At 46.6% G+C, this 27,153-nt stretch overlaps 1 protein-coding gene across 1 annotated transcript in view; it reads left to right on the top strand.

The window, feature by feature from the left end:
- Positions 1 to 26,825, top strand: part of WNT7A (Wnt family member 7A) — a 32,434-nt gene extending 5,609 nt beyond the window's left edge. Inside the window, exons 3-4 of the mRNA XM_041399508.1 lie at positions 6,393 to 6,664; positions 26,233 to 26,825. Coding sequence (XP_041255442.1) covers positions 6,393 to 6,664; positions 26,233 to 26,712 — 752 coding nt within the window. The 3' untranslated portion in view covers positions 26,713 to 26,825. The remainder of the gene's footprint in view (positions 1 to 6,392; positions 6,665 to 26,232) is intronic.
- Positions 26,826 to 27,153: the final 328 nt, after the last annotated feature.

The raw sequence follows: 27,153 nt of genomic DNA, 5'->3' as shown, positions 1-27,153 counted from the left end.
TACTTCACCCACCTGACATTACTCTTGGAAATAAGGCAAGCTGAAATCCAAAGAAGAATCCCCATAGATTCTTTGGGCTGGTCCCAAAGCTGATGAGCACAGCAGGGCAGCCCAGCAGCTCTGCATGCTGTGCCCGATGCCTTTGGCTCCAGGATCATCCTGGCCTGCCCTGAGGCACACACTAAACCAGGAGAGCCTGCTGGCTTCCCTTTATCCACTGCACTGTTGGCTCTACACTGGACTGAATTTAGCAGTGATTCATTTTCCAGGTACTAAAATCAGCTTTTCTTCTATGGCTTCAAACAACCTAAGGGAAGAGGGACATTCCCACTCCTTCCTATTGAAACAAATGGCAACTGTGCTACGAGGCAAAGCCTTCACTAACCTGTTCAGAGCCGTCAGGTCTCCTACTGGTATGGAAAAGAGAAGAAGATCTAGGACATTTTCCTCTCTGGATGGGTAGATTTAACACAAAAATCAACAGGAAAGTTATGAGTAGATCTTCATATTGTCACTGTGTTATAGACAAACACTTGTGAAAACATCCCAGTGCAGGTGTGCTGAAGAACAGATATAATCTTCAATCATTTCAGGGAGCATTTTGATTTTAAACACTGCTGTAGCCTCTCGTGCCAGGTTTTAAAGTCTGATTGTTTAAATTCCAGAATAACAGACCAAGTGAACAGCTACTGGTGGAGTCCCAGAATCCCAGAATCTCCTGAGCTGGAAGGGACCCTGAGGGGATCATGGAGTCCAGCCCTGTCCCTGCACAGACACCCCAACAATCCCACCCTGTGCATCCCTGAGGGCGGTGTCCAAATGCTCCTGGAGCTCTGGCAGGAAAATCCTTCTTGTTTTTGTATTGCATGGAAGATCACCTGCCCAGGTCTGTGGGAAACAAAGTTCTGAGTGCTGCTGCACTATTTGATTTGGTCAATATTGAGAGGAAAGTTTGAGAAGTACTCTGTTTTCTCAACCACTGCTTTAGGAAGCCCCCAAACAGCACAGAAAAAAAAAAAAAAATTAACTGGAGTCTTGCTATCTAGTCAGGTGAGGTCAGAGTCTGAATTTCTGTGCTAGGTTTCCAGCCCCTACAATCAGTTTTTACTGGGAGTATCTTGCATGAGAACAGTTATTTTCAAGCAAAACAGAGGTTAGGTTGAAATATGGCCTGATCATCCAAAGCTGCTTTATGCCAAAAAGTCAATCTTTCTCAGCAGGGACTGTCACTGCAAGATAAAACATTGCCCCAAGGTCACTGCAGTTGGAATTCCCATCACAAGGTTTTCATACCTGCCTTCAGATGTGTCTTGTGAGTACTTGTTCCAGAGAGACAGAGAGATTGCATCTGACTGGGAAGGTGGGAGATCTCCTGTGGCAGGGGCAGGGCTCCCCAAAGGGCTGGGCTGTGAGGGTTCAGAGCCCTCTGAAAAGGGGAGGCTGATTTGAACTCCAAAATAATGGCTCTGGCTTTTGCACTGCACATGTCTTGAGTAGAAACTTTATAAATTTAAAGGGGGTGTTTTCAGAAATAATCACTTTAGCTGGAGTGTTTCCTCTGCAAAAGTTTCATGTGTTGATGAAAGGAACTTCAGCTCATGAAAGTAGGCAGGGCCTAAACCCCCAGAGTCTTGAAATGCCTCTTAAAGCCCCTCTATATTTTATTTATTTGAACTAATCTTTGTAAAGCCACAGTGCTGTTTTATAGGGAACCATCCTTTTAATTCCTACTGAATACAATATTTTAAGGCACCAACCCCCCCAACTTTGTACAGAAGGGGAAGAAAAAATTAGGAAGAGGATACTTCAATGATTTTTTTAAAGCTACCATTCTTATTAATCACTCATGCTAGGTTAAAGAAAAATGAAAATAAAAAATCCTGCCAGACCATTCGTAGTCTACCAAAGAAGGAGGAGGCAAAGCCCAAAGCAGGCAGGGGATGGGCTCTGCTCTGCGTTTTTCCAGCCTGTGAGTTATGGCCTCTATAGAGAGATGAGGAGTAATGTTTGCTGTGGCACATAATTGGCAAGATATGCTGTGTTTTCCATCTTTATATTTTCACAATCATATTTCAACTCATGTCACTGCAGATAACTCCCTCTCTGACCCTTTGGCTTTAAATAGCAGAAAATACAACCCATGTTTTCCAGTGAGATAAACAGAAATTTGTCTCTCTTTTATTTCACAGCTTAGTCAATTTATGAGGGGGCTGATAGGGTGGGACAGGCTGTTTAGAAACACCCTTAGATCCCAAACTGCTGAGCACCTACTGACTTCCTGCAAGTAAATCTGCTCTGCATTTTGCAGGCTCAGGCTTTGTTTCCTAAACAACATCAAGGTATTGCACTTCTTTTAAAAAATAAGTTTCCATTTCTAATCTGTGTGAATGAAGTTTTTACAAAGTTTTGAAATTTAAAGATTAAACTTAATTACTCAAATGAAGTTAGCTAAATTAAAACCAGAATACAGACCAGTCTGTGCAGCTGGTAGACAGACTGATCAGCCCAAACCCAGTCTAGCAAACATTCATATCCAAACTCAGAGGCATGCAGTGAGTGTTTGCAGAATTAAGGCTCTGAGGCGTGCATGGGGTGTGTATAACTGTGCTCAGTGTTAGGGGAGAAGCTGCCCTGGTAGCACCTGTGTCTGCAGCCACCTGTGACCCTCTCAGTGCTTCCCCTTGAGATGCCTGGCACCCCGGCGTGGTGACTGGCTGTGCAGAGCTCACAGACACAGCTACAGAGAGCCTGGGAAGGTGCCTTGCCCAGTGCAGGGTCTGCAGACAGGACTCCAGTGCTTTGGGAGAGGATCTGCATCAGCAGATGGAGCTGCAGAAATTTTGGGAGCCATCAATGCCAAGCTCTCTGCCGTCAGAGCAAATGGAGCTGCAGTGTGCTGCACACCTCACTGCAGTTCAGACAAGCACAGGAAAAGCAGGAGGATGTCTATGTCCAACATGTGGAGAGAAGCCCCCGTGGTCCCACAGCACTGAGGCACTGGCTGGGGCTGGGGAGAGTCCCAGGTGAGGCTGAGGGAGCAGAGCCATGGCTGGAACCCATCAGGTCCTGTGAATGGCCAGAGCAAGCTCTGACTGCTGCCAGATCCTTCTCTGGAGGTTCCAGTGGTTGGAGTTGAGCTCTGGAGTGTTTACCATGGTTTGTCTGAGATAAGGAGAAGAATGTGTGATTTGGGAGCTGAAAGGAAGGCTTGTAATTCTTGTACACGTCCAAAGCAGGTTGGACGGGGCTTGGAGCACCCTGGAGTGATGGAAATGCCCCTGCCCATGGCAGGGCTGGAATGAAAGGAGCTTTAAGGTCTCATCCCACCCCAAACCATTTGGGATTCTGTGATTCTGTGACAGGTGACTCTCCACCCTTGCCTAACATCTGTAGGAGCAGCTGCCTGGCCATACCTTGGCAAAGCCACGTTTCCCCCTCAGATCCTCCAGGAATTTCAACTCTGCGGGACTCCAAAGTAGGGGAGTAGAATTTCTACTTAAAAGTGGCAGAAGCACCCCCATGCTGAGGTTACCCTGTTTGGGCACCAACCCCTGGGACCTCAGGCACTGTCACAGAAGACACTCAGGCTGGCCTGAGCTTCCCTCCCATGCTGGCATTTCTGTGAGCCAGGCCAGGGTAATGAGACTCAAAAAGTCAATCATTTATGAAAAAACAGGAACAGTTGGATGCAGACGTGACAAACCCACATCACTTTATCACCACTGCACAAGTGCCAAGGCACTTCCTACTTGGTTCAATTCTTCTAAGCACTTGCTTTGTTTACCTTGTAATCTCCAAAATTTGAGGTTTTAAAAGCTGCTAAGATTTTCTCCTAAATAAGACAAACTTATAAAATAATTTATGTAATGTAATTTATGATCAAGCTTGACACTGGCTTCTGACTCTGCTTGTACTAACTAATTTTGTATTTTCTACATTGCATTTTTCTCCCCTCTAAAAAGCAAAAGTAGTGCTCAGCCTCTACAATGCTGAGTATGTCAGATTCACGTGATCTCCCAGTGGTTTTTGTTCTAGACCTTGAAAATAACTTGTGCTGAACAAAAGTAATCTGATGAAAATCAAAGGGAAAAAAGAACCACATGCAAATTCAACTCAGAAATATTTCTTTGACAATGTCCCATTTGCTGCTTTGTGGAGCAGAAACCTGGTGTGATGCAGTGCTGCCCTCTGAGAGATAAAGTGGGACTTCTTACTGTGCACTGTTTGCCAGTGCCTTTTTCATAGTGTTGTGCTTACAGTAGTGAGGGTGCTGATGAATGTAAACTGGAGGAGGAGCTCAACTCCAAATACACCTAAAGCCTGGTATTTCTCTTCTACATTCAGATTTTTATAAAAAGCCAAGAGTTCTAGAAAGCTTCATCTGCAATTTCCATGGTCAAAACAAATCATGTTATGATTTTTTTTTGTGTTTAAGTAAGGAGAAACAAGGAATCCTTTGAAGAAGTCAGATAATTGACTGTTCCTTAATATTTATTAAGTTCTTTAATAAATGCAGTATGTTGCAGCATTAGGAATACTGTCTTTGCTAATAGAGGGCATGAGGTTGACTATTAACAGATTGTGATAATGTCATCTTGTTTTCCATTTTACTTCCTCGGTACAAGGAAATGAACATTTATCATTAAAAGAGACAAGCAGAGAAATCCAGATCATATTACAAGAAAGGGATGCAGCCAAGGCTGAAGTGTTGTAAGGTTTCTTTCCCAAGTGATGATTTTTTTGTGAAATGCAATGAGCAGCAGAAATGGGCTTGTTTCATGGGTAACAAACTCTTGCCAGCAGCTGAGGTCTGCCAGGACTCAGCTGATGAGCACTTGGAGAAGGGAAGCAGATCTTCCCATCTGCACTCCCCTAATTAAGAGCCTGATTCTGATCCTATTCAACAAGGGTGCATTTTGTCATTGGAGAAATAAGAGCGGGACAAGTTCTCGGTTTGGGAGATGCAAAAATTTTTAAGGGCTGTTTGACACACACGGGCAACCTCTGCAAACCTCCTCAGGCTGTGAAGGGCCCTCTCTCAGCTGAACTGGCCCCAAAGCCTCACAGATCCCGTAGGGTTCACATGTGGGAAATACACACAGCAGGATGAAACAAAACTTCAAAAAGAGAAATGAAATCTTAGATTTAAAGTGAGAACCCCCCCTCAGGAAACAGAAACCTGTCATTATGGCCTTGTTGCACAAAGTATTATTGGCCCAACCTCTGCCTCGAAGCCCTCTGGTGAGGCTGTTACTTCACCTTGCTCTGGTCACAGTGCCTACAACAGGTCAGGATTTTTTTTCATTTTATGAGAAATTTTGAAATTAAACCCAAGACTTATTTCATTGAGTCAGCACAGATGTCAGAGTTGAAAACTTTTTGACACCTGCATTGTGAAGAAATTGTCCCAGTTAAAATGTTTTCAGAACACGAGTCAAACAGAAGCAGTCATCCTGTAAAAATACTATTTAGTGTAGAATTAAATTTTAAAATAAAATCCTACTTCCGAGCTGAGTTTTTAAAAGGTTGAATATGGATGCTTTAACAACTTAACCCCCAAGCCCACCTATTTTGTTTTCCTTTCTTTCTTTATTTTTGAGCTCCAACATTTGCCACCCCATCCTTTTGTTTTAAGTTTAGTTTGCCTACTCCTAATAGCATCTGGAAATATAGAGATGAAGCTGCCTTGATGCCTTGGAGTGACCCCATAGAACAGAGGCTAGGCAAGGTTAAGAGAATAAAGTGGGTATTTATTAAAAGCCTTTAATAGGGACATCTTGGGCAGCCAGAAGCCTCCCAGAGGCTGCACCCAGGATGAACGGTGGTCATGAGTTTTTCAGACAATTATAAATTTGGCGCATTTATATATCATGGGTTAATTCTTCAATTACAGCTGCAGGTAATGAAGTAATTTACCCCCCAATTTCCTCCTCCCCATTCACTTTTGTTTATACTTTTCAGAGCCTGAGGCTGTAGGATATCCTTGAGTTTCAGGTCTAGAGGGATTTTTTGTCTGACCAAAATGTGAAGACAATTAACTAACACTCTGTACGGAGTTTAGGGTTATACATTGATCAGTACAGGATATGAAACATATAAAAGCTAAATTCCAAAGGCCTGAACAACACTTGATCTCCCCCTGCCTCCTGGAGGGCCATTGCTTTAGAGATGAGCATCCAGCAGGTGAATCCCAGAGGAGCAGAGCCTGTTCGTGGAGCGGCTTTCCAGCACTTCCAGGAGCAGGCGGTGCTGTGTGCCCGCAGGCCCTGCCGTTCCCCTGTTCATGGAGTGTCTTTCCAGCATTTCCAGGAGCAGGCGGTGCTGTGTGCCCGCAGGCCCTGCCGTTCCCCTTGCCATGCCCTGCCCACTGCTCACAGCCGTTTTCCTTGCAGGAAGCAGGGAGGCCGCCTTCACCTACGCCATCATCGCGGCCGGCGTGGCCCACGCCATCACGGCGGCCTGCACGCAGGGCAATCTCAGCGACTGCGGCTGCGACAAGGAGAAGCAGGGCCAGTACCACAAGGAGGAGGGCTGGAAATGGGGCGGCTGCTCCGCCGACATCCGCTACGGCATCGGCTTCGCCAAGGTCTTCGTGGACGCCCGGGAGATCAAGCAGAACGCCAGGACGCTCATGAACCTGCACAACAACGAGGCCGGGCGCAAGGTGAGTGGCCCTGCTGTCCCCGTGTCCATCCTGGGGCTGGGATGGGTTTGGTGTGCTGCTCAGCAGAACCACAGCGCTGCCATGCTGCCATCATTCACAGTAGACAAGTAGACCCCTCTGCAGGTTGTTGGACCGTCTGCTCATCAAGCATTTGTCTAAATGTTACTCTTTGCAGCTGTAAGAAAGGGAAAAAAAATCAAACAAGCGTTTTATCTGGGAAGTCAAACGGTACTTCTGGTAAAAAGCTGCCTGCTGCTGTGTGGGTGAGCAGGAGTCTTGTCAGGTTCAGACATGAACGTCTCACTCAGCTGAAAAGGGATCATTTTCAACCCCGTTGTTCAAACGTTGCTCTTTGTGTGAGAGCCGCCCCTGCAAGGAGGGAAAGGCTTCAGCAGCAAGACCCCAGGCTGAGTCCTTGTCACACTGTGTCACACTGTGACACGGATTTGGGTTCATCACAGCAGCATTGCCACCCACCCCATCCTTTGGGACTGAGAGCAGCTGCTGCAGAGGCAGCACTGGGGAAGGCAGGACTCCAGCAGCTCCCACACACAAATTTCCTGGGGATCCCAGGCACTGAACACCCAGGGTTTGCTGCCTTGGCCGTGTTTCTGATCTCCAGTGGCAGCTCGGCCAGGCACAGGACCCAGCCTGGTCTGAGCTATGCTCCCCAGCTGCCTGTGGGCCAGGCATTCCCAGGCAGTCCCAGTGGGGCTGTGGCTCCAATTCCAGCAGCTGGAACAGCCAGGGCTGTCTGTGGGCTCCCCACACCCTGGGCACAGCCCAGCAGGGCTCTCTCTGCAGGAGTTCTGCTGATCCCATTGCCCAAGGATGTCAATCCTTGCTTCCTCAGCTCTCCTTTTACCTCCTCCTATGCAATAGTCCTGATTCCAGCATCATGTGAGTGTGACTTAGAGGCAAATGGGAGAAGGAAGTTGGGAGCAGCAGTTAATTTGTGGATGCTATTTTTGTTGTGGTAATTACCTGTAGGCTCTGAGACATCTCCAGTTATGCTGGAGCCAGGCAGATTGTATTGAAGAAAAGCCATTTCCACCCCAAACAAACCCTTCTCTAATTTAATGCTACTGTAGGAGTTTTATAGATGAGATTCTGGGTTTTACTCCGTGTAGTATCCCAAATACCTGTGTCTAGCTCTGTGGTGCAAAAACTTGTACTTCAACACCAGCAAAATGAACCCTGAATTCCGAGAATAACTCAAGGATTGAGCATTAATATTTGCAAAATGAATGGTTCTGAGATGTTTATTACTTAGCATCTGGTAGCATGAAGGCACATCCTGAAAATCTTGGTGAAGCACCAACACCCACAGTCTGCTCTGCTGTATAAGCACAGACCCAGTGAAACAAAAAATAGCAGAGTTTCACCTTTGTGGCAAAGCTAGTTCCTTGAAAGGTCTGCTTGTATTTGATGGGTGCTGGCAGTAAAAGATTCCTAGGAGATGACACACCAGCCTACAACAGACTGCAAACTCGGCTGCCTACTGGCCAGAAATTTTTCCCCAGAGCAAAGCTCAAAAATGCAGACAAATAGAAAAGTTGCAATTTTTTATCTCGGTTATCCCCCAGGTGTGGACCTTGGGCAGAGGAGGGCCATTGGTGCTGGAGGTGGCTGTGGGAAGGCCGGCTCCAGGAGCCTCCCCAGCCTCCCTGCCAGGCTCCTCGTGTTTCTCACCTTTCTGTGCACAATTTGCTGTCCTGGAAGCTTGTGCCTGGAAGGTTCAGCTCTCCACATTGTAATCTGGGAGAGCAGTGGTTTGTGCTATCTCTGGCCATCTGCCATTTCTCCAGCAGGCTCAGGAACTGCTCTGATCTAGAGATAGCTCTGCGCTTCTTCCTGCATCCTCACAGAGCAAAATTGCCCATCTTTGAACACATCTCTGCTTGAAATCTGCAGGGGAGAGAAAGAGTAACAGAACCGAGGAGAGGGCTTGCTGCTCCACTGTCCTGTAGAGAATGAACAAATGGTATTTTTGCTAGAGAGATTTCTTTCAGGCTTTGCCTCTGTGTGAAAGATCACAGTAGTTAAAGACAATTGGCAGGGGAGGCCATTACAGATATTTGGCATGCCAGGACTCTCACAACCTGACTCTTCCACAACAAAGACAGCCTTGTTGTGAGGTGGAACTCCATTTTGGAGCAATATGGATCTTATCAGCCTCCACACAATCTATTCATGGTGGCTTTCCTCTGGGCTACAAATTCTTGTCTTGTTTCACTTGCCCATGGCTAGGTTTTGATGATATTTATACACTTTGGAGACAGACTGGCACCTACCAGGCTTCCAAAAATAAATCAATTCTTATTGATTTCTTACCACCACCTGTAGGCACTGCTATGGTGTTCAAAAGTCAGTCCTCTCTACTTTGGTCTTGCGATGTGAAACTGTGCTGTGCCCACTCACCTGGTGCTCACCTGTGACAAGCACCTTCTTCAAGGTGACACCTGCTGCAGGTGGTTCAGGATGCATTCTAGAACAGCACAGATCCATCAATATCGAATTGTCTTCTTGAGCACCACTGGTAAAATCATCCATTCCATCTTGGCAGGTGAGAATGGTCTGCTGGGCTTACTGGGAGCACTGGGCACAGAAGGGACTGCAGGGTATGAACTGACAGAGAACCACCAGGGAAAGCCTGATCCAGGATTTGTGGAGACCTCAGTTCAAGGCTTTCCAGCCTCTCACAGTCCTGTTTTACCCAGGCAATTTCTCTGTGCTCCCTGGGGTGCCAGCAGCAGCCTCTGAACATCCTGAAGACAGAGCAAGGGTACAGTCATCCAGGGAAGGGGCACAGCCCCAAGGCTGCCAGAGCTCCAAGAGCCTTGGGACAGCACTGTCAGGGATGCCCAGGGTGGGAGTGTCTATGCAGGGGCAGGGGTTGGACTGGGTGATCCCCGAGGGTCTCTTCCAGCTCAGGATACTCTGTAATTCCACAATCTTTCAGTTCTTGCTGGAAATGAGACAACTGAGGGTGTCAGATGTGGAGGATTTCAAAGGTCATAGGTGGAGAAAATCCCTGTTCCTTTGTTGAACAGCTCGGGTCATGCAGTGCCCAGAGAGCCCCAGGGCACACCCAGGATGCAGCGAGGAGCAGCCCTGGGAGCAGAGTGGGGGACACAAGCCATTGCCAGCTGCTCCCCACCACAAATGCAGCCAGGGGTGCCCGTGGGTCCCGCAGCCAGGGCCAGCTTTCCTCAAGCTGAAGGACAGGGCTCTGGCTCTGTTTCTCTGTCTGTCTGGGGACAACCCAGCAGGACTCACTTGTGTAGCACAAGTTCCTAGGGCTGCTGAAAGGGCAGGGGCAGAGTTCTGAGCAGGGGTCACCAACAGCCCACCAAACTGGCCCGAGCAGCTCCAGAGCCTTACCTCATTTGTCAAACCTAGCGGAGAGCAGCAATTCCTGACCTCCAGAACCAGAGTTTAGGGTGTCTTTCCTCTTTGAATTAGTGTTTCCTGAAGTGCTGATTCACTGCAGGAAGGAGCAAGCAGTGCAGTGAGAACAGGAGGAGAATTCATAACAGCTGGGTCAGAAAAGGGAGATAAAGCTTCAATTAATTTAAAGGCATAATCCTTATTTGCCCTGCAAACTTCCATGTGAGGGGGTATAATTGCAAGACTGAATTGTCTGTTAGCAAATTTATCTTCTCAAATATGAAGTTGATTAAATTACTGTAAGTAACACAATAATGTATGTCTGAGAGATATTTATACTCCAGGAAACAGAAATGTTATTCACCAGGTTATCTATCCTGCTAAAAAATAACAAAGTAGATACTGAAAGGCTCTACACATTCTGGCTGTAGGCATTTCATTCTGACTGCATGGCAAAGTACATGACCAGACTGCTCTCTCCTCTCATTTTCCCTGTGACATTGAAATTCCACAAATGGCATCTTGCATCAGCGTTACATCATATTAAGTATAATGCAATATTATGAGTCATTGTTATAAATCATGGGCAGAGGCTGCATTAGAAGGCTTTTGCCTTCAAGAGCACATCAAGGTGGATTTTTATTCAGCATTTCTCTTTGGAGGCATGTGTAGGTGCACTAACTTTGCAATGTCTCTCCATCCTCTGCATCAGGAGCATTTCAGATTTCCCCTTCAGCTCTGAGGCTCCCGGGGGATGTGGAGGATGTGCCTGACAGAGCTGCTGCAAACAGCAAGCAAAGCTGGGAGTGCCCAGGAGGTGTTCCTGAAATGGACCATGCAGGGATCACAATAGACTGGAGTGTTTAATGTTTTATCCTGTAAAAAACTGCAGCAAGGCTGAAGTGACACAGTGGCATTTGGAAAGTAGGGAGCTCAGGGCTTCTCCTGAGCTGTCCTGGAAAGCCACACTTGTGGGACTCTTTACTTGCTGCTTCTCTGACCTCAGGAGGACATTGCTGCCATGAGACTTCCTGAACATGTTCCTCTTCTTGTGGGGTGTGCAATCACCACTGCAATCAACTCTCTCTGGAGGGGACAGCTATTTCTACCTCTACAAAAATGACTTTTTCTTTAACTACCCTTTCACCTGACTACCACCAGCAGCGCAGAACACAACCTCCTGCAGATGAATGACTTAAAAAGCTGTGAGCATCATGTTAGGAAAGAGATATGGCTGATAAAAGAGGTTGCCAAACAACATAACATTTCTATTTTTCTGAATATAGGCCTGAAATTCTGGAGATTTAATAGTTCTGCCTGAGCAAAATCTTAAAGCACACGAAAATATGCAGTGAAAGGGGAGTGCAGCTTGTGGGCTTGCAGCCTCACTGGAGTGGCCCTGCCTGGGGAAGACCAGTCTTGCAGAGGGACCCCAGCATTCCAGCAGCTCCTGGTAGGAGCTCTGCTCCCAAAAGATGACCAGGGATGCTGATCTGCTTGGCAGGCACAGCTGGGTGCCAGGGGGACACAGAGGCACAGAGAAGCCAGGAGATTCCTTCCACAGGGATGTGGCTGCTGTAAGCTGTCCCTGAGCAGTGCCTGCACACAGCCCAGCTGGCTGAGAGAGCCACGCCTGCCCTGCTGCTCCTCCATCAGCAGGAACAGCTCTCATGGCACACACCAGTGACTGGAGCTGCTCACAATTGCTGAAGACTCCAGAGAGTCTCAGAGAGTGGTATCAAGCCAAGCAGGACTGGGAGAGGCTGCCCTGACAATCCTGGCACCAGCAATCAAGGGATATTGGAGTACCAGCAGCACAGCCATGTTTCCTGGAGTTCAGGATTTAGCAGTGCCTTTGCAATTGCACTTCACATTTTCCAATGTGTTTTTGTTTGTGGTGGGATTTTTTGTTTTGGTTTGGTTTTTTATTTGGTTTGGTTTGGTTTTTCTGGCTTGGGCACAGAAATGTTCCTCATTTTCCTTTTCAGAAACTCCTCTTCTCGATGTTAGGGTTGCTCTTCAAACACAGCTGAATGGTGCCCTTGTTGATAGCGGCAGTGACAATTCTGCCAGACCTCACTGTCAGGGCTGTGACACGGGAGGTTGGCAGATCTGGACCTACAGCCTGGCCATGGCACTACTGTGCTGGAGACAGCCATGCCCAAAACATCCTGCAAATCACGCTCAGCCAGGACAACACACAGCACTTCCACTCACAGAGCAGTAGCATTAATAGGTAAAAAATTGGCTCCACTGCTAAAACGACACACAAACCCAGGAAATCTGGTGCTGGGTGCAGCAGGTATGCCTGTGTTGGGTGTCCTGGGAGCTCTCCTGTTACAACATTTGGCCTAGATTAAAACCAGGCAGACAGAGAATGCTGAGGAGGAGGTTTACACACAGGGCTTGCGCCTCACTGTGACCAGACAGAATCTGTAAAAGCATCTTCTGGCAAATCTCTGATGTGGCTGTGGAGGCAAAGAAGAGTATCCACCCTGCAACCTGGACCCCAAGGTACACCCAGTGCTCAGTCCCTGCCTTTCCTCCAAGCACTGGAGGGCCTGGCACCCCAGCTGTACTTCAGTGCAATTAGAAAAGGAGCCTTAAATGCCACAAAGTCTGTCCTGGCAGCTTTGTTGGCTGGGGCAGCAGGATTCCCAGAAAGGCCAAGCTCTGAGTTTGGAGTAAATCCAGTTCACTGAATGGGAAAGGTCCCATTGAGGCTGGTGGGACCACAGGGTACAGCTGAGTGCTTCCAAAATCCCATCCAACTCCACCCCAAGGCTCTGCTGGGCAGCCTCCTAGGCGTGAAAAGAAATACACATCCCTTGCAGCCTTACAGCGTTTTGGTTGTGTTTGAAAGGATCAAAGCACTATTTATGGCTTTCCTACTTTTTAGGTAATAGTCTTAAAGCAAGTCTGAGCCTGACAGACAAGCTCTGCATCTTCTCAACAGCCCAGAGTAAAGATAAAGGAAGCATTAATGTTGGTCTAAATTATGAGAGGGAATTGGACTGCACAAGAACTGTAATCCACAAAAATGAATTTTCATTCCACTTGTCCTCCACTTTCAGCTAATCAGAAATGGTGATACATGGTTCTACTTGTATTTTGGCTTTCAGCTCCCTCCTATATCTCATGTGGTTGAACACTGAATTCCTGATTTACACTGGAGATTAGGGAATGATAAATGCTATCACTCGCCTGCAGTCGCAGTTTTAGAGGATTCTGGCATTATGAGCAAAACATGCACTTCATGTGTGTGATTACTGGAGCTGACAGTCTGTCATGCTGCTGACAGAGGGCTGGGACTGAGGACCAGCCTCTCTTCATAAATAACAGAGATCTCAAATTCCAAATTTAATAGCGGGCACCTTTTATAATGGCAATAATCAGATGCTTGCTTTGGTGATTAATTTGCTCAGCAAAGCCACTGGCTGGGGCACAGGTTTCTGGACAATTTCTGATTTAATCTGGCCTTTCTCTCTGGACAATTAGCAATACTTCCCATAGGACCATGCTTGTCATTCAGTGCTCAGAGGGGAATATCAGCTAGACAAAAATAGTTGCTGTGTAGATTATTCACTTTTCCCAGGATTTTCAGCACCTTTGGAGCCTTGATAGAGTCTTTGGTGTCTCTTCTGTTGCAGAACAAAACATTAACGATTTGAAGCATATGCAGCTTTCACGGAGCACAATTATCCCACAGCAGATTCCTGCTGTGTTTGGGGGTTTTAAAACTTACCCTGGTCATAGAAAAAAATACAACCTGAGAAGCTGGAACAAGATGGGCTTCAAGGTCTCTTCCAGCCATTCTGTAAATCTATGAAAAGTTGCAAGAAAAAAACCCAGCACCTGTTAACCTTAACTGTGACCTATGAGCTTGGCTGTCCTGTCTTGTAATGTTTTTATTAACTTGTGCTCCTTGATGTTTTGTTGAGATCAGAATCCAAGATTTTTGTGCTTCATACCTGAATTTTGGCCTAAGTTTTTGAAAAAAATTCAGAAATAGTGGTTGAGAACTGTTCTGTTTCTTCCAGTTGGCATTTGTCACACTGGAAATTCAGGTTTCCAAACCCAAGACTGATCTCCTTGTCTGTTATTGGGGTCTTCCATATCCACGCTTTAGCAAAACTCCAAGAAGATTGGTATTGGCCAAGTCAGCAAGAAACCAATGGTTAGGCCAGTTCACTGCGACCACTTTTAATGCAGAAACAGGCTGTGTTTACACATGAATTGTTCACCAAATTCTGGTGGAGATCTCCCACTCTGCAACCTCATTCACTAAATCTCTGACAAATTAAACCCAAGACTCGGATGTGGGGCAGGATCTCTGCTCCATGCTGTGGGAAACTGGAATCCTCTGCAGTCACAGCCCAGGCCTGAGCTGAAAGTATTTCCAGGAACATTTCCAAGAGCCTCAGTGATGAGTCAGGAACATGAACTCAGTTACCTGAGCTAAGCCTGTAACTCAACAGAGGTTTTGGTAAAACTGAAAGTTAAACCAAGGTTTGGTTCAAACCTTGCCATTAACATGTGTTGGCAGAAAACTGAGCTCATGAATACTCACCAAGAGAAATAATTGCCAGCATGTGCTGTGCAAATGGAATAGACTTTTGCTTTAACGGAAAGAATTTCCAGGTATTTTGAAGTAAACAATTTAAAAAAATCAATGAATGAAGAACAACCATTTAGTCCAAGGACACAGACAAGGCCTGTTGGTACTGGAAGGATACAGAACTGAGCTATGGAAGGACAGAAAGGTTTCAAGGACCTGCAGTGAGGATGCTTGGCTCTCATGCCCAGTTAGTGTCAGAAGGCACCAGGATGAATTTGAATTAGTGCTGGTTATTGAAACCAGCCCAAGCCTTCTGGTACTTGAAAGGGAGCTGCACCTAAAGGGTGTCCCTGGGCCAAGCAGCAGGAATGTCATGGCATGGGCTGTAACCCAGACCTGAGCCAGCTCCATCCTGGAGCTCCAGCCAGGCTCCCGTGGGAGCGGGCTGGTGGCCTGCACTGAGGGACCAGCCTTGCCTACAGCATTCCAGATCCTGTCCCACAAATGAGCCCACACACAGTCAGGGGACAGCCACGCAGCCTGTGACAGAGCTGCTCCCCCAGGAGGTGTTCCCTGAGCCACAGCACACACTGTTATGTTTGGGTGGATAAATCCTGCAGGCGTAGAACAATTAACCATTGAGAGGGCGCAGTAGCCTGTAAAGAATTGCAACAAGGAGTCAAGAGAATGTGTCCAAAAAACATGGATTAAGACTTCACAAAAGTTTCTTCAATATATCTACACTTTGTCATATTTAGTTGAATTTACTTTGAAATTTCCAGTGGGAAATGAGAAGGCAGAAGGAAGCCAGACACCAAGTGAGTGCTTAGGCTTTGCTTTCCCAGGGAATCAGCCTGAGAAGTCTGCCTTGATATACTTAGTGCAAATTTAGACTGAAAGGTGTAGTCAGACCTAAAATATTTTCTAGAAAACTGTAGATTTTAATAACTATGCTAAGGAATACCTTAGCATTAAGATATTTGTTTAATTTGGTCCAACAGACTTCTGCTTTATATTAAGGTACCCCTTAATGAGAGATTTATAAAATTCAGATCAGATTAAAATACTAGAGGTGCACTACAGACATGCATGGTTTCTTTAGCTGATGGTTCATGTACTGGTGGGGCTGGTGTTTAGCTCTGTTACAGGCATTCTGTGGTCTTCTGAACTGGAGACCTGGAGCAACTGGTTAACCCTTTGTTAAAAACATCCATGTCAAGGTGGAGACTCACTTGTGCATGGCTTATAAAGAGGCCATTGTAGGCTGCTGCTGCTGCTGAACTCGTGTATAAGTGGTGAGCAGGTAGATCAGTTCAGAAAAAGCAGCAGCACTGTGTAGTGAGGGTGAACTGGCTCAGGAGAACCCCATCCAACCACACAGCACACCTCAAAAGTGAATTCCCTTAGCATGTGATTGCTTTGTAAGAAAAAAGCTTCAACTATTGAATCTCATGATGGTTGGGGTTGGAAAGGACCTTAAACCCATTCAGTCCCAGCCTGGCCTTGGACACTTCCAGGGATGCAGGGGCAGCCACAGCTCCCGTGGGCACCCTGTGCTTAGGCTGCACTCAGCATTACACATAAATCTAGAAAATTCCACTTTCTTCTGCATAGGAGAAAATTTTCATTGAGAACAGGCCAGAAGATCCCTGTTAAAATTCTTGGGCTGGGTCTGGGCGTGCGGCTCTTGGCAGCTGTGGGGCTGCAGAGAGAGGCTCTGCTGGTAGGATCTTATCTCTGATAAGTGGGAGCTATTTGAAAACGTGGAACTGTGGACCTATTGTCCCACCTGCAGCAGGAGGGGGAAAGAACTTATGGATTAAACTTAATTAGAAAGTCATCTTTGTAATACTACAATTAACACCAAAATCATGTTACTTTATGGTAACATGAGTATTTTGAATTGTAAACACAAAATGTATGGAAGTCTGTTCACAATATACACTCTGTCATTGTGATCCAGCTTCTGCTTTCCAATAACTAATTGCATGGAGATTATCTGGAGGAATAATGAGACATTTCTTTTAAACTGACAGGAATGGCTCTCACTTCACTGAGCAGCTGTGGCTTGATGTCCCAGTCTGGTGAGATCCCACCCAGGGTACATCCACGCGTGGCAGTGGGTTTGGAGCCTCTGCCACAGCCCAGGTGGTGTTGTCCCCAGAGAGCAGTGGGGCTGTGCGTGGGAAGGGAATGGCAGCGGCTGTGGGGCAGCTCAGGGACTCTTCCCAGGTCAGTGAATGGCAGGCAGGCAAAGCAGGCCATGGGTGCCTCTCCAGTGCCACAAACTGTGAACAGAGTTAGGAATGAAGTTTAAATATGCCTCTCTGTATCAAACACAAGCATAGCTCATGTTGTATTCTAGACCAAAGGAGTCAATGGAGGAGTTGAGCTAAGAAACTTTGTGTTTTCATAAAGGCAGTACTGCAAAATTGATGGAGAATTACTTTGACATTACCTAAAAAAGCTGATAGAAAGGAAAAAAAAACATCCTTTTCAACTAAAACTACTGTCTTGGAGAACTAAAATTTATAGACATTTTTCAGCATGATGAATAATATCCTTTGCAGTATCATCTGCTGGGTACCCTAAGGGTTAACTCTCACAGTTTGGTATGCAACCAAATGAACCTATAATTAACTGTGTGTGGCTATTGGTTGGAAATGTTCGGAAGCAATATGAAGTGATAATATTCTGCAGCTCATGCTCCTGCCAGTACCTGGCTTTGTTAGTTTAGCACAAGAGGTGTTTCCTGATTACTTGTCTGGAACCAGCCAGGCTGCTCTCTTGGTTTCCATCACTCTTTTGAAACCTTTCTCTCGACAACTTCAGCATTTGTCAAAATGCTCTACCTGGTGGCTCCTAGTTCTTTATACACAATCTTTACTGCCAGCACCACTTCACTGGAGAGCTTCCCCTCCACTGGGGAAGGTCCCACAGAAGGTGAATTTCAGTGGGAATGAGTCAGGCCTGGGTCATTCCTCTCCCTGTGAATACACTGTGATGAGGACAAATTCCAGTTGTGTCATTTCTTGTTTTCCCTGCATCGTTTTTGTGTGCAGGATGACTCAGGCTCCATGACAAAGCCCAAAGCAAGGGGCAGCAGTGACATCCTTGTCTGAATAACCCCAAGAGTTTAACTCATTGTGTACCCAAAGTGAGGAGCATAATTAAATTCATTTCCTCTTACCTGGGGGTGTTTCCCATTTCTTCAGAAATATAATGCTAAAACATAAAGTACAAGCACAGTTACCTTCTTAGTGCCATCTTAGTTCAGAGGCCCAGAGAAGGGGTGAAGATCACTGTCCCAAGATCAAAACTTAGAGCAGACGTTCTGGACGGAGGACGCTGGCAATATTGCTTTGACTTTGAAGGGTCAGGGTCAGCAGACACGGCTCATCTTGGACTTCATTGACTTCACTGTTCTGGTCCAGGCATTGGCTGTAGGGATGAGCTTGTAGGGTGAAGCAGGGATTAAGGAAAATCGTGTTTTTAGCAATGGACGTCCATAGCATTTTTAATACATAGCAAAATACCACACAGTTCACTATTTTAGAGAATCCTGATTGGAAGTATCAGCATTTTAGGGTGATTTTCAATTGGTAACCAAAATGTAAGGAAGGTAGATATGACCTAAGAAGAAATGCTATGTGGGTAGCATGTCAAAAGGCAGAAAAATTGCTGCCTCGTTTTCTTTCTAAACTTAGTGTCTCAGTGTCAGTGAGCACCATGCTGTTTCTTTATTTCAAAACTCCTCTATCATCATCTTTTATTCACTTCTGGCATGAACCTTCTATCCGGTATCTTTTTGGAAAGGAAGATATGTACTGTGGAAAACTTATGTAGTGATAGGAAGGGAAGGCTAGATAACATAACCAACAACTCTATCTGTAATTCTGTGCCACCACCCCCATTCCCAGCCTATGTCAGCTTCATCCTACAAATTGCTCAGGTAGGCCAGACAACAAGACTGTTCAGTATTTCACAAGCTAAAATCCATCATGTCCACAGTGTCAGTTTTGCTTGGACAGCAGCAAGTAATGATCCTAGATAAATTTTCCCTTAATCTCACAATCCCATTTCAGTAAGGGGCTAGGAAATCCCATTTTCATTCAATTACAGAATATAAAATCACATGTTGAATGTCTTTAATACAATTCAGTTATATTCCAATAATAACAAGTGAAAGCACAGTAAAAGAAACCAGATTTTTTTCAGGACTATTTTTTCCAAGTTCCTTTTTATGACAGATCTTCAAACTTCCTACATGGTGACACTCACTTGGCACTGCATTGATCCAGTCTAATCTAGGTGATAATGTTTCTCACAAGAGTTACTTTTCAAAAACAAGCAGTTTATCAAACCCATTGAGAGTTATATTTTCAAATTATTTCAATTTTTTTTCTGTTAAAGTATTTGCCTTTCTTTTAAATAGAAAACCCCTCGAGACCAAAAGGCAAGTGGTGCTTCAGGCAGCTGTACCCAGGAGCCAGAACAGCAGCGAGCCCTCAATAAACTGCCAGGCCACCTTTCAAATAGGGAGCCTTTGTCATCAGCAACTAAGAAAGCACAAAGTGCTACACAAGGACCCCCCCATTTCCCAGCTACTTCCAACAGATACTGGGTAAATGCTGCTCTCAGTCTCTGTCCTGATCTAAAACCTACCTGGGCATTAATTTGGAAATTTGTATTTGAAATTTATAGTTTTCTAATAGCATTTCCTGTGAAAGGGTGGGTGAGGAGGTTTTGCACTGAATGCACTACAGAAAACCCAGAAATCAGGAACTTTGTCCCAGCCACGTCCCTTCAAAGCACGGGAAACCCAACCTGAGGCTCCAGCTCAGGCATTCATGGCTTTGATTTGCATTTTGATGACCAAAGAGAGATGAGAGTGCAGATCCTTTCTGTCTGGGGAGAGCTGGGATGTGCTCGGGAGAGAGCTGAGAAGGAGAGGGGTCCCAGGGAGAGGAGAGGAGAGGAGAGGAGAGGAGAGGAGAGAGGACCTGGGGACACATGAGGCAGGAGGGTCTGACCCCAGGGGCACAGGGGATTTTGGGGGTGTCACTCCTGTCAAACCCCTACAGATGCTGAGCTGTCAGCATCAGGGGCTGCCACATCATGGCCTCTACCTCTGCAGGCAGAACCCTGATGGAGGCAAACTCAGACTTCAGATCCTCATTTGACTCATCTGATCAGGCTTGGAGAGCAAACTCCTGAGGGCTGGGCAAGCTCAGAGCCCGAGGCACATGCATAGGATCCCTTGCACAGTTACTTTTGTGAAACCAAGAGGGCTTGGGCAGAAGTGATAACCAAGAGCAGATAAGGTGCTCTCCTAGACGGACCCCTCAATGCCAGGAAGTTGAGGAAGAATCTGAATTCTCAGGAAGAACTTCTTCCTGGAAGGCATTGTTAAACAGGGAGGTTTGGAGTCCCCATCCCTGGAGGTGTCCAAGGACACCCTGGATGTGGCACTCAGGGCTCTGGACTGAGGACAAGGTGAGGAACAGGCACAGCTTGGACTGGATGATGTGGGAGGGCCTTTCCCCCTAAATGTGTCTGTGCCCCTGAAGAATTGTGACACCTTGTTTTATTTCACAGAGCAGCTCCTACAGCTTGAAAAAGGCAAGGGCCAGGCCTTCTGTTTGAGAAGAGCATTAATTAGGTTCTGTGAAAATCCATCTCATTAAATCTCACCTTTGTGTTCCAAGTTCAGCTATTCTTCAAAAATAACAACTATAAAAGCATTCTGTGAAATTTATTTTCTGGACCCAGAAGTGGTGATAAATTGATTTAGTCTACAGCAAGTCACGAAGGTTATCAGAAGTATAAGAAAAATATGCAGGAGAAAATATTTTTTGCTGCATTCCTCTCAGCTTTTACTGGTCCTGCTCTCATTCATTTGCTATTCTGCACAGTGTTAGGCAGTGACTGAAGGACACCAGCTCTGTGATTTAAACAACACAACTTGCCCAGAGAGAGAAGATCACATCTCATTCTGTTTGCACGTGCTGGCAGGACTGTGTGAGCACTGTGACCATGCAGAAAGTCTAACTAATACTTGTTTTTTACTTCTTTGACATACTGGGGAAACAGAAGCTGCATTTCAAAAATAATTCCAGCATATGATCAATTTTTTATAAAGATGAAGTAAAGGGCAACTAAGATTTCAGGCAGAAAGTACAAAAATAAATATAGAACCCTATAAAGGGCACACAAGAAATGAAAGGAATCTCCTGCTTTGGGTGGCATAGAGAAAGGTCAGAAATAGGACAAAAAAAGATTGAACTTATGAGAGTATAAAATGTCTGAAGCCTTCATTTTTCAGGGTCTCATGACTTCAAATCTGGAAAAAGTTTTTGTGCTCTTTAAAACAGGATATCCCTTAGTGAAGGTAGATGGTGGTGTTGGGAAATCCCACCCAGCTGTGGTGTTTGCAGCAGGGTGTCATTTATCAGAATGCTCCTGGCTCCCTGCATAACCAGCCCTCAGAGCAGCAGGTTGCCCAATTTTCCTGACACCTATTTCAATGAAAGTGAAAAGGTGGTTTGATTGATGTAGGTCACATGCTGTGGTGATTCCCCACTCATTTTTTATTTAAAACACAAAAATTCTTGTCATGAGAAAAAGGGTTCAGCCTGCCTGGGGTAGCAGGATTTCTGGGATAGTCACAGCTCATGGTGTTCAGGAGCAAAGTTGTTTGATACTGACTTCAGATATTCTTTTGCACAGATTTACTTATCAAAAACATGAGAAAAAACATCTTTTGGCTGTGCTTAATAAGATCTTCATAAGATGTTCAAATGAGGTATCAAAGCCTATTTGGAATGAGTCACTCTGTGGGACACAATCCTTTCCAAGCTCATCCCAGTCAGTTTGCCAGAGGAGATAGTGCAAAATGTGCTCCTACAGAAGACAGCTGACAGCAGCTCTGTGTATATAATTAGTGACCATCCACTGATGGGAATATTTTCCATCTTTTCTGTTTAAGTTCGCCTTTGCTAATTTTAAACTTGCATTTGAGTGGCTTTTATGCAGTTTCTCACATTTCTTAAATATTCCATAGGATTTGTTTCTGACAGCAGGGTTTCTTTTTTTGCAGTCTCTCTTGTTCTTTTTTTTTTCCAATCAAAAAAGCACCAGATATTACTTGTACTGCCCTCAGATTTCAGATCTTTGGTGCTAGAACAGTCCTGCAAGTTACTTCAACAGTAGCATCCTTTTGAGATTAATCTCACACTTGGATAAAACAAGTGGCAGAGACATTTCTTAATAACTTTAAGAGACATAGTCCTTTTGCTGTCTGTCGAGTCAGTGCTACACATCCACTCAGTGCCCTTTCCAATTCTTGGTCCCACTCTACATGATTTGGTTCTCACGTTATTTTGTTGAAAGACTAAATATGACATGTTTTCATTTTATTAGCTTAAAACATTCTTTTTATTCAATGAATCTTTCCAATAGCAAAACAAATGTATCTCAACATTATTCCCAAAGTTTGAGGTGCTTTGTCTTATTTAAGGAGCTACAATTGCCTCTGTAATAATATAAATCATCAATCCTCACCTTCCACCAGCTGAAAGGGGCACCTCCCCATGGCCCTCCCCAGCCCACAGAAATGTTGTGGCCTTTCTCCAAGCCCTGCCATGTTCTTCTCTGGAGTGAAAATCTCACTAATTTTGCCAATACTTACACTTTCCTTAACCTTTAGTGAAGGTGTGTGTGTGCAGACATTTGCAGGAGACAGGAATTCCTGACCCAGGTGATCTGATGTCAGAAAAAATTAGGCAAGACCATGGCCTTGGTGGGCAGGAGTCAGTGTCTCACTAATTACCTGGGCTGCAGAAGCAGCCTGGGGCTGGCTGCAGCACTGCAGCGTGCCTGGCCCTGCATTGATCCCATTCCCATGGGAATCCTGCTGGAGGGGGGATGATCTGGATGTGGGATGGTCTCCAGGTTTGAGATGCAGGTCCTTCAGCACAGCTTTGGCATCAAGAGCTGCAGAGCTCTGGCTGAGCTGAGGCTGGGCTGTCCCTGACCCCCTGTGTGGGGTCCTTGGGCAACTCAGCTGCTTTGGTGCTAGGAGCCCAGGACACACCACTGAGAGACTCGGGACAGACTCCGGGCTGAGAAAAGCCCTGTGAGGGTGTGAGTGCTGTGTCTGAGCATGCCAGGCACAAACCAGCTCTCCATGTGCCCCCCAGCAGGGTGGGACAGCCAGGAGCCCTGGCTGAGCCTTCCCCAGCCAGGCTCCAGGGCCACGGAGCTGGAACAGCCCCAGCCAGGCTCCAGGACCATGAAACTGAAACAGCCCCAGCCAGGCTCCAGGACCATGAAACTGAAACAGCCCCAGCCAGGCTCCAGGACCATGGGGCTGGAACAGCCCCAGCCAGGCTCCAGGGCCATGGAGCTGGAACAGCCTCTGCAGCTCCTGGGCTGCTGCTGCCACCCTCCCATGGCCAACTCCACACGTTCCCTGGAAAGCTAAAGGGGGAGAGCAAACACTTTGTGCTCCCAATAGCAGTGCCCAAAGATGCTGCATCTAGAGATAACATCAGCAGGGAGAGCCAGCCCAGCTCTCCCCACACAAACTATTTCCCAGAGGTAAATGACAGAGGGAGACAGAGGGAGAAACAAGTACTGACAGTTTGCTCTAGGAGCTCAAAGAAAAAGTGGACAAAGCTAAAAGAACTCCAGCTCTTTGTCTGCATTTAATCCAGATCAGAGCACCCACTGGTGCATACAGATTTACTTCCCATAGCGGGTGGTGCTGGATGTGGTCATTTGGTGAGAAACATGGGATCTGGGATTGACATTTTGTGCCCTCCAGGCTGTTACATTTTAGGAAAAGTCAGTCTGTAATGCACCTAAAGTTTAAATCTGATGTAAAAAGTATGAGCTGCTGGATAATTCCTTCAAAGAAAAAAATCCTGAAATACAAGGTGAAGAATGCTTTCTGGTTTTAACACAGACCAAGTTTTTAAGGGAAGGGCGCTGCTTTTGGCTCACAGAAACCAAGGAAAGACTGTGGTCTGTGTCCCTACCCAAAGAATCTCATATCACTGGCACTGATTCAGCAGAGGGTATTGGAATAACGTAATAGTATTAAAATGCCACCATCCATATATTTTAATGTAAAACAAATAGTGCAAGCACCTGCTATGAGAGTACAACAGAACCATCAAATCACCACTGCTGGGTTTGCTTTTGCTGAGGCCAGACAGTTCAAGTTCCATGTAGCCTCATTTCTACAGGCTGGGGAGCCAATTCGGCCTTGCTGAATTTGCAGGACACAGCCCTGAAGGCCCAGAGAGGAGGATGGATTTGTGTGCAAGAACAGAGGCAACAAAAGGGGTTATGAGGCACAGGAGGAGAGGCTGGGTTAGAGGAGGCAGGTCTGGAGAGGACAGCTCAGCTGCAGAGGGCAGGGGACACAAATGAGGCAGATGTGCCAGAGAGATTCCAGCACAGAGTTTGGAACCTCTGGCACCTCTGACAAAAGCAGAGAAAAAGGGAGAGGCAGCCAGTAAACCTTAGGAAAATACTGAAACAATAAATGGGAGAGAGAACAATAAAGCAGAACTTTCTCATCCCTCTGTTCCTTCCCATCCCCTTCCAGGTGTTTTTGGACCTCTAGGAAGGACCCCTGGCACTGGAGCTCAGCTGGTGTTGCTTTCTGTCCAGGCAAAAGCAGCCCTTTTAACCCTGAGTGCCCGTGGCCAGGCTTGGCTGAGAGCTGCAGAGCAGGGCCTGGCTGTCCTGGGGCACTGTGGCTGGGCAGGAGCCTGGCCCAGGACAGGGGGCTGCCCCAAGGAGCCCCCATCCCTTCCCGAGGAGCCCCCATCCCTTCCCAAGGAGCCCCCATCCCTTCCTGAGGATACCCCATCCCTTCCCAAGGATCCCCCATCCCTCAGAGACTGCTGGCTCTAAATGGGATGGTAATGAAATAAACCAAAAGGCAATTTAGGCTACTTAACTGCACTTCAGGGCAAAAACCCTGCCTGGATAGATGGCACATGATGTGTTTTGTGTTAATGTTCCAAGCCAATTTGGCGGATCCCCCTGGCAGATTGGAAATATTTTGTTGCAAGTTTGAACATCGTACCAGGATGTAAGGCCAGCCCATTCTGCAAGAGCAGTGATTGAATTAGGGCTGAGAAATGCATCCCTGGCTAGTTTCAATTTCCAAAAAGAGAGCTTTTAAAAAGGTACAAATGAGACTAAAGGAATTTATGTTATTTTTCCGGTTTCTGTGCTATAACTCCTTTTCCATCTCCTCATCTATCTTCCAAGTGTCCTGCCTTATGAATGAGTGAGCAATAAAAGAAGTATGCAGTGGCTGAGAGGGAAACTCAAGATAACAAGATAAAGCCAAAGCTTGAGCAGAAGTTAAGATGTAGATCAGAATATGGAATTTTCTCACATCTGAGTTTTAGGGCAGTCATTAGATAGTTTGCATGAGAAGCTGATTTAAAACCAGTAGCACAAAATGTGACCTAGCATGTGCTGAGTTCACTTGTGTCAAAGGCTTGGACCTGTGTTTTTGGGAGTTGTGATCCTGTCTTCAGACCACATGTGCTGACAATCTGCTCATAGACTAAAATAAAAACAAAGCCATTTCATAGAATCAAAAAATCATGAACCACGGAATGATTTGCATGGAAAGAGATCTTAAAGATCATCTAATTCTGACCCTCGTTCCGTGGGCAGGGACATCTTCCTCTAGGTCAGTGCTCTGTCCTTGCCACCCCCAACTCACATGGAGGGTTTAGGCTTGAGGTCCCCACACATGTCCAGCCTAGGAGATGGACTTGCTCCTTCAGTGCAGGCTGCTGCTTTCTGCTGGAAATGGCCAGTGACAGTGTCTGCTGTTTCCAACACCCCAAACTGAAGGGAGAGGCCGTAACAAAGGGTTAATTCCAATTTCCATATCACTGACCAGTTTTGGAGCTGCATGCATCAGCTGGGTTTCTCAGGGGAAAAATGATGTGACCACTCCCTGAGCCCTGATAATCCCTCTGGCTGGGCTTTCCACTGCTGGGCTCTGCCAGGTTAGGCGGAGTTTCATCATCAAAATTATTGTGGCCTCTTTCAAGTAAAAGAAGAGGGAAATTAATTGCTGGAATTAGGTGTGTTTGCTTGTGTTATCCCAACGTCACTGCTGCTTGGGGTCAGCTGCAGGGCCCAGGACTCAGAGCAGGGACTAAGCTGGACTCCAGTTTTATTTGGCAATGACTGGGCTGGTAAGCAGCAGGAGAAGATACAGGGACAGAGTTTCAGGGGATGTGAAGGCAGAAGGGAAGATGAGGCTTGTTAACTTCAAAAGGAAAATGTCGGGCACTGGGCAATCCTGTTGAAGAAAAGCTGTGTCTGAGGAGGGGCCCATCCCAGCTTTGGTCCCTCAGCTGTGCAGTCAGGCAGAGTTGTCCTCCCTGCTGAACTCACAGTGCAGAAGGGGAATCAGCTCTGCAGGCAGAACTGGGTCAAAGTGATGAGCATTTGCTGCATGGGACAGCAGCATGACCTGCGTGTGGTGGCAGCTCCCAGTGCAGAACCAACCCATCCCTGAGTCCATCTAACAGCCCTGTTATTAATGCATCCTTCTTTGTTCTTCTAACCACAGATCCTGGAGGAAAACATGAAGTTAGAGTGCAAGTGCCACGGGGTCTCGGGGTCCTGCACCACTAAAACCTGCTGGACAACGCTGCCCAAGTTCCGGGAGCTGGGCTACATCCTCAAGGACAAGTACAATGAGGCCGTGCAGGTGGAGCCCGTCAGGGCCAGCCGCAACAAGCGCCCCACCTTCCTCAAGATCAAGAAGCCCCTTTCCTACCGCAAACCCATGGACACAGACTTGGTGTACATCGAGAAATCCCCCAACTACTGCGAGGAGGACCCGGTGACGGGCAGCGTGGGCACGCAGGGCAGGATGTGCAACAAGACGGCGCAGCAGTCCAACGGCTGCGACCTGATGTGCTGCGGCCGCGGCTACAACACCCACCAGTACTCCAGGGTGTGGCAGTGCAACTGCAAGTTCCACTGGTGCTGCTACGTGAAATGCAACACGTGCAGCGAGAGGACAGAGGTGTACACCTGTAAGTGAGCGCCTGCCCTGGCCGCTCCCCGGCCTGGATACATTTGCACATGCAGTCGACGTAGCTGAGCGGAACTGCGGGAAGAGCTGCTCTCCCTGAAGAGATGCTCACAAACGGAGCCCTCTCTTCTCTCCTCGTGTTTGTTGCTGATGTGGATACACATTTCAGACTCTTATAAAGTCAGCCAAGAAACAAAAACAAGCAAACCCCTCCCCGGATCACCAGAGACATGAAAGAGAGAGAAAAGGATCATCTCAGTGAGCCTGCCCCTTGGGAGGAAGGAGCACTGGCTGCCTTGCGGAGAGACACCGGCCAGGGAGGAATCTCTGGGTGTGGCAATGAACTCTTGGTTTGGGAAAGGGATGGTCAAACACCTCTGCGTACGAGGAGCAGGGAGGGGTAGGGGAGAAATCCCTACAAAAGGGCTTTGCACAGGATGGGATGGACAG

This window comes from Onychostruthus taczanowskii, unplaced genomic scaffold (genome assembly GCF_017590055.1).
Source record: "Onychostruthus taczanowskii isolate IOZ18803 unplaced genomic scaffold, ASM1759005v1 scaffold162, whole genome shotgun sequence".
In the NCBI taxonomy this organism is placed as follows: domain Eukaryota; kingdom Metazoa; phylum Chordata; class Aves; order Passeriformes; family Passeridae; genus Onychostruthus; species Onychostruthus taczanowskii.
This window is presented reverse-complemented; position numbering and strand designations above follow the sequence as displayed.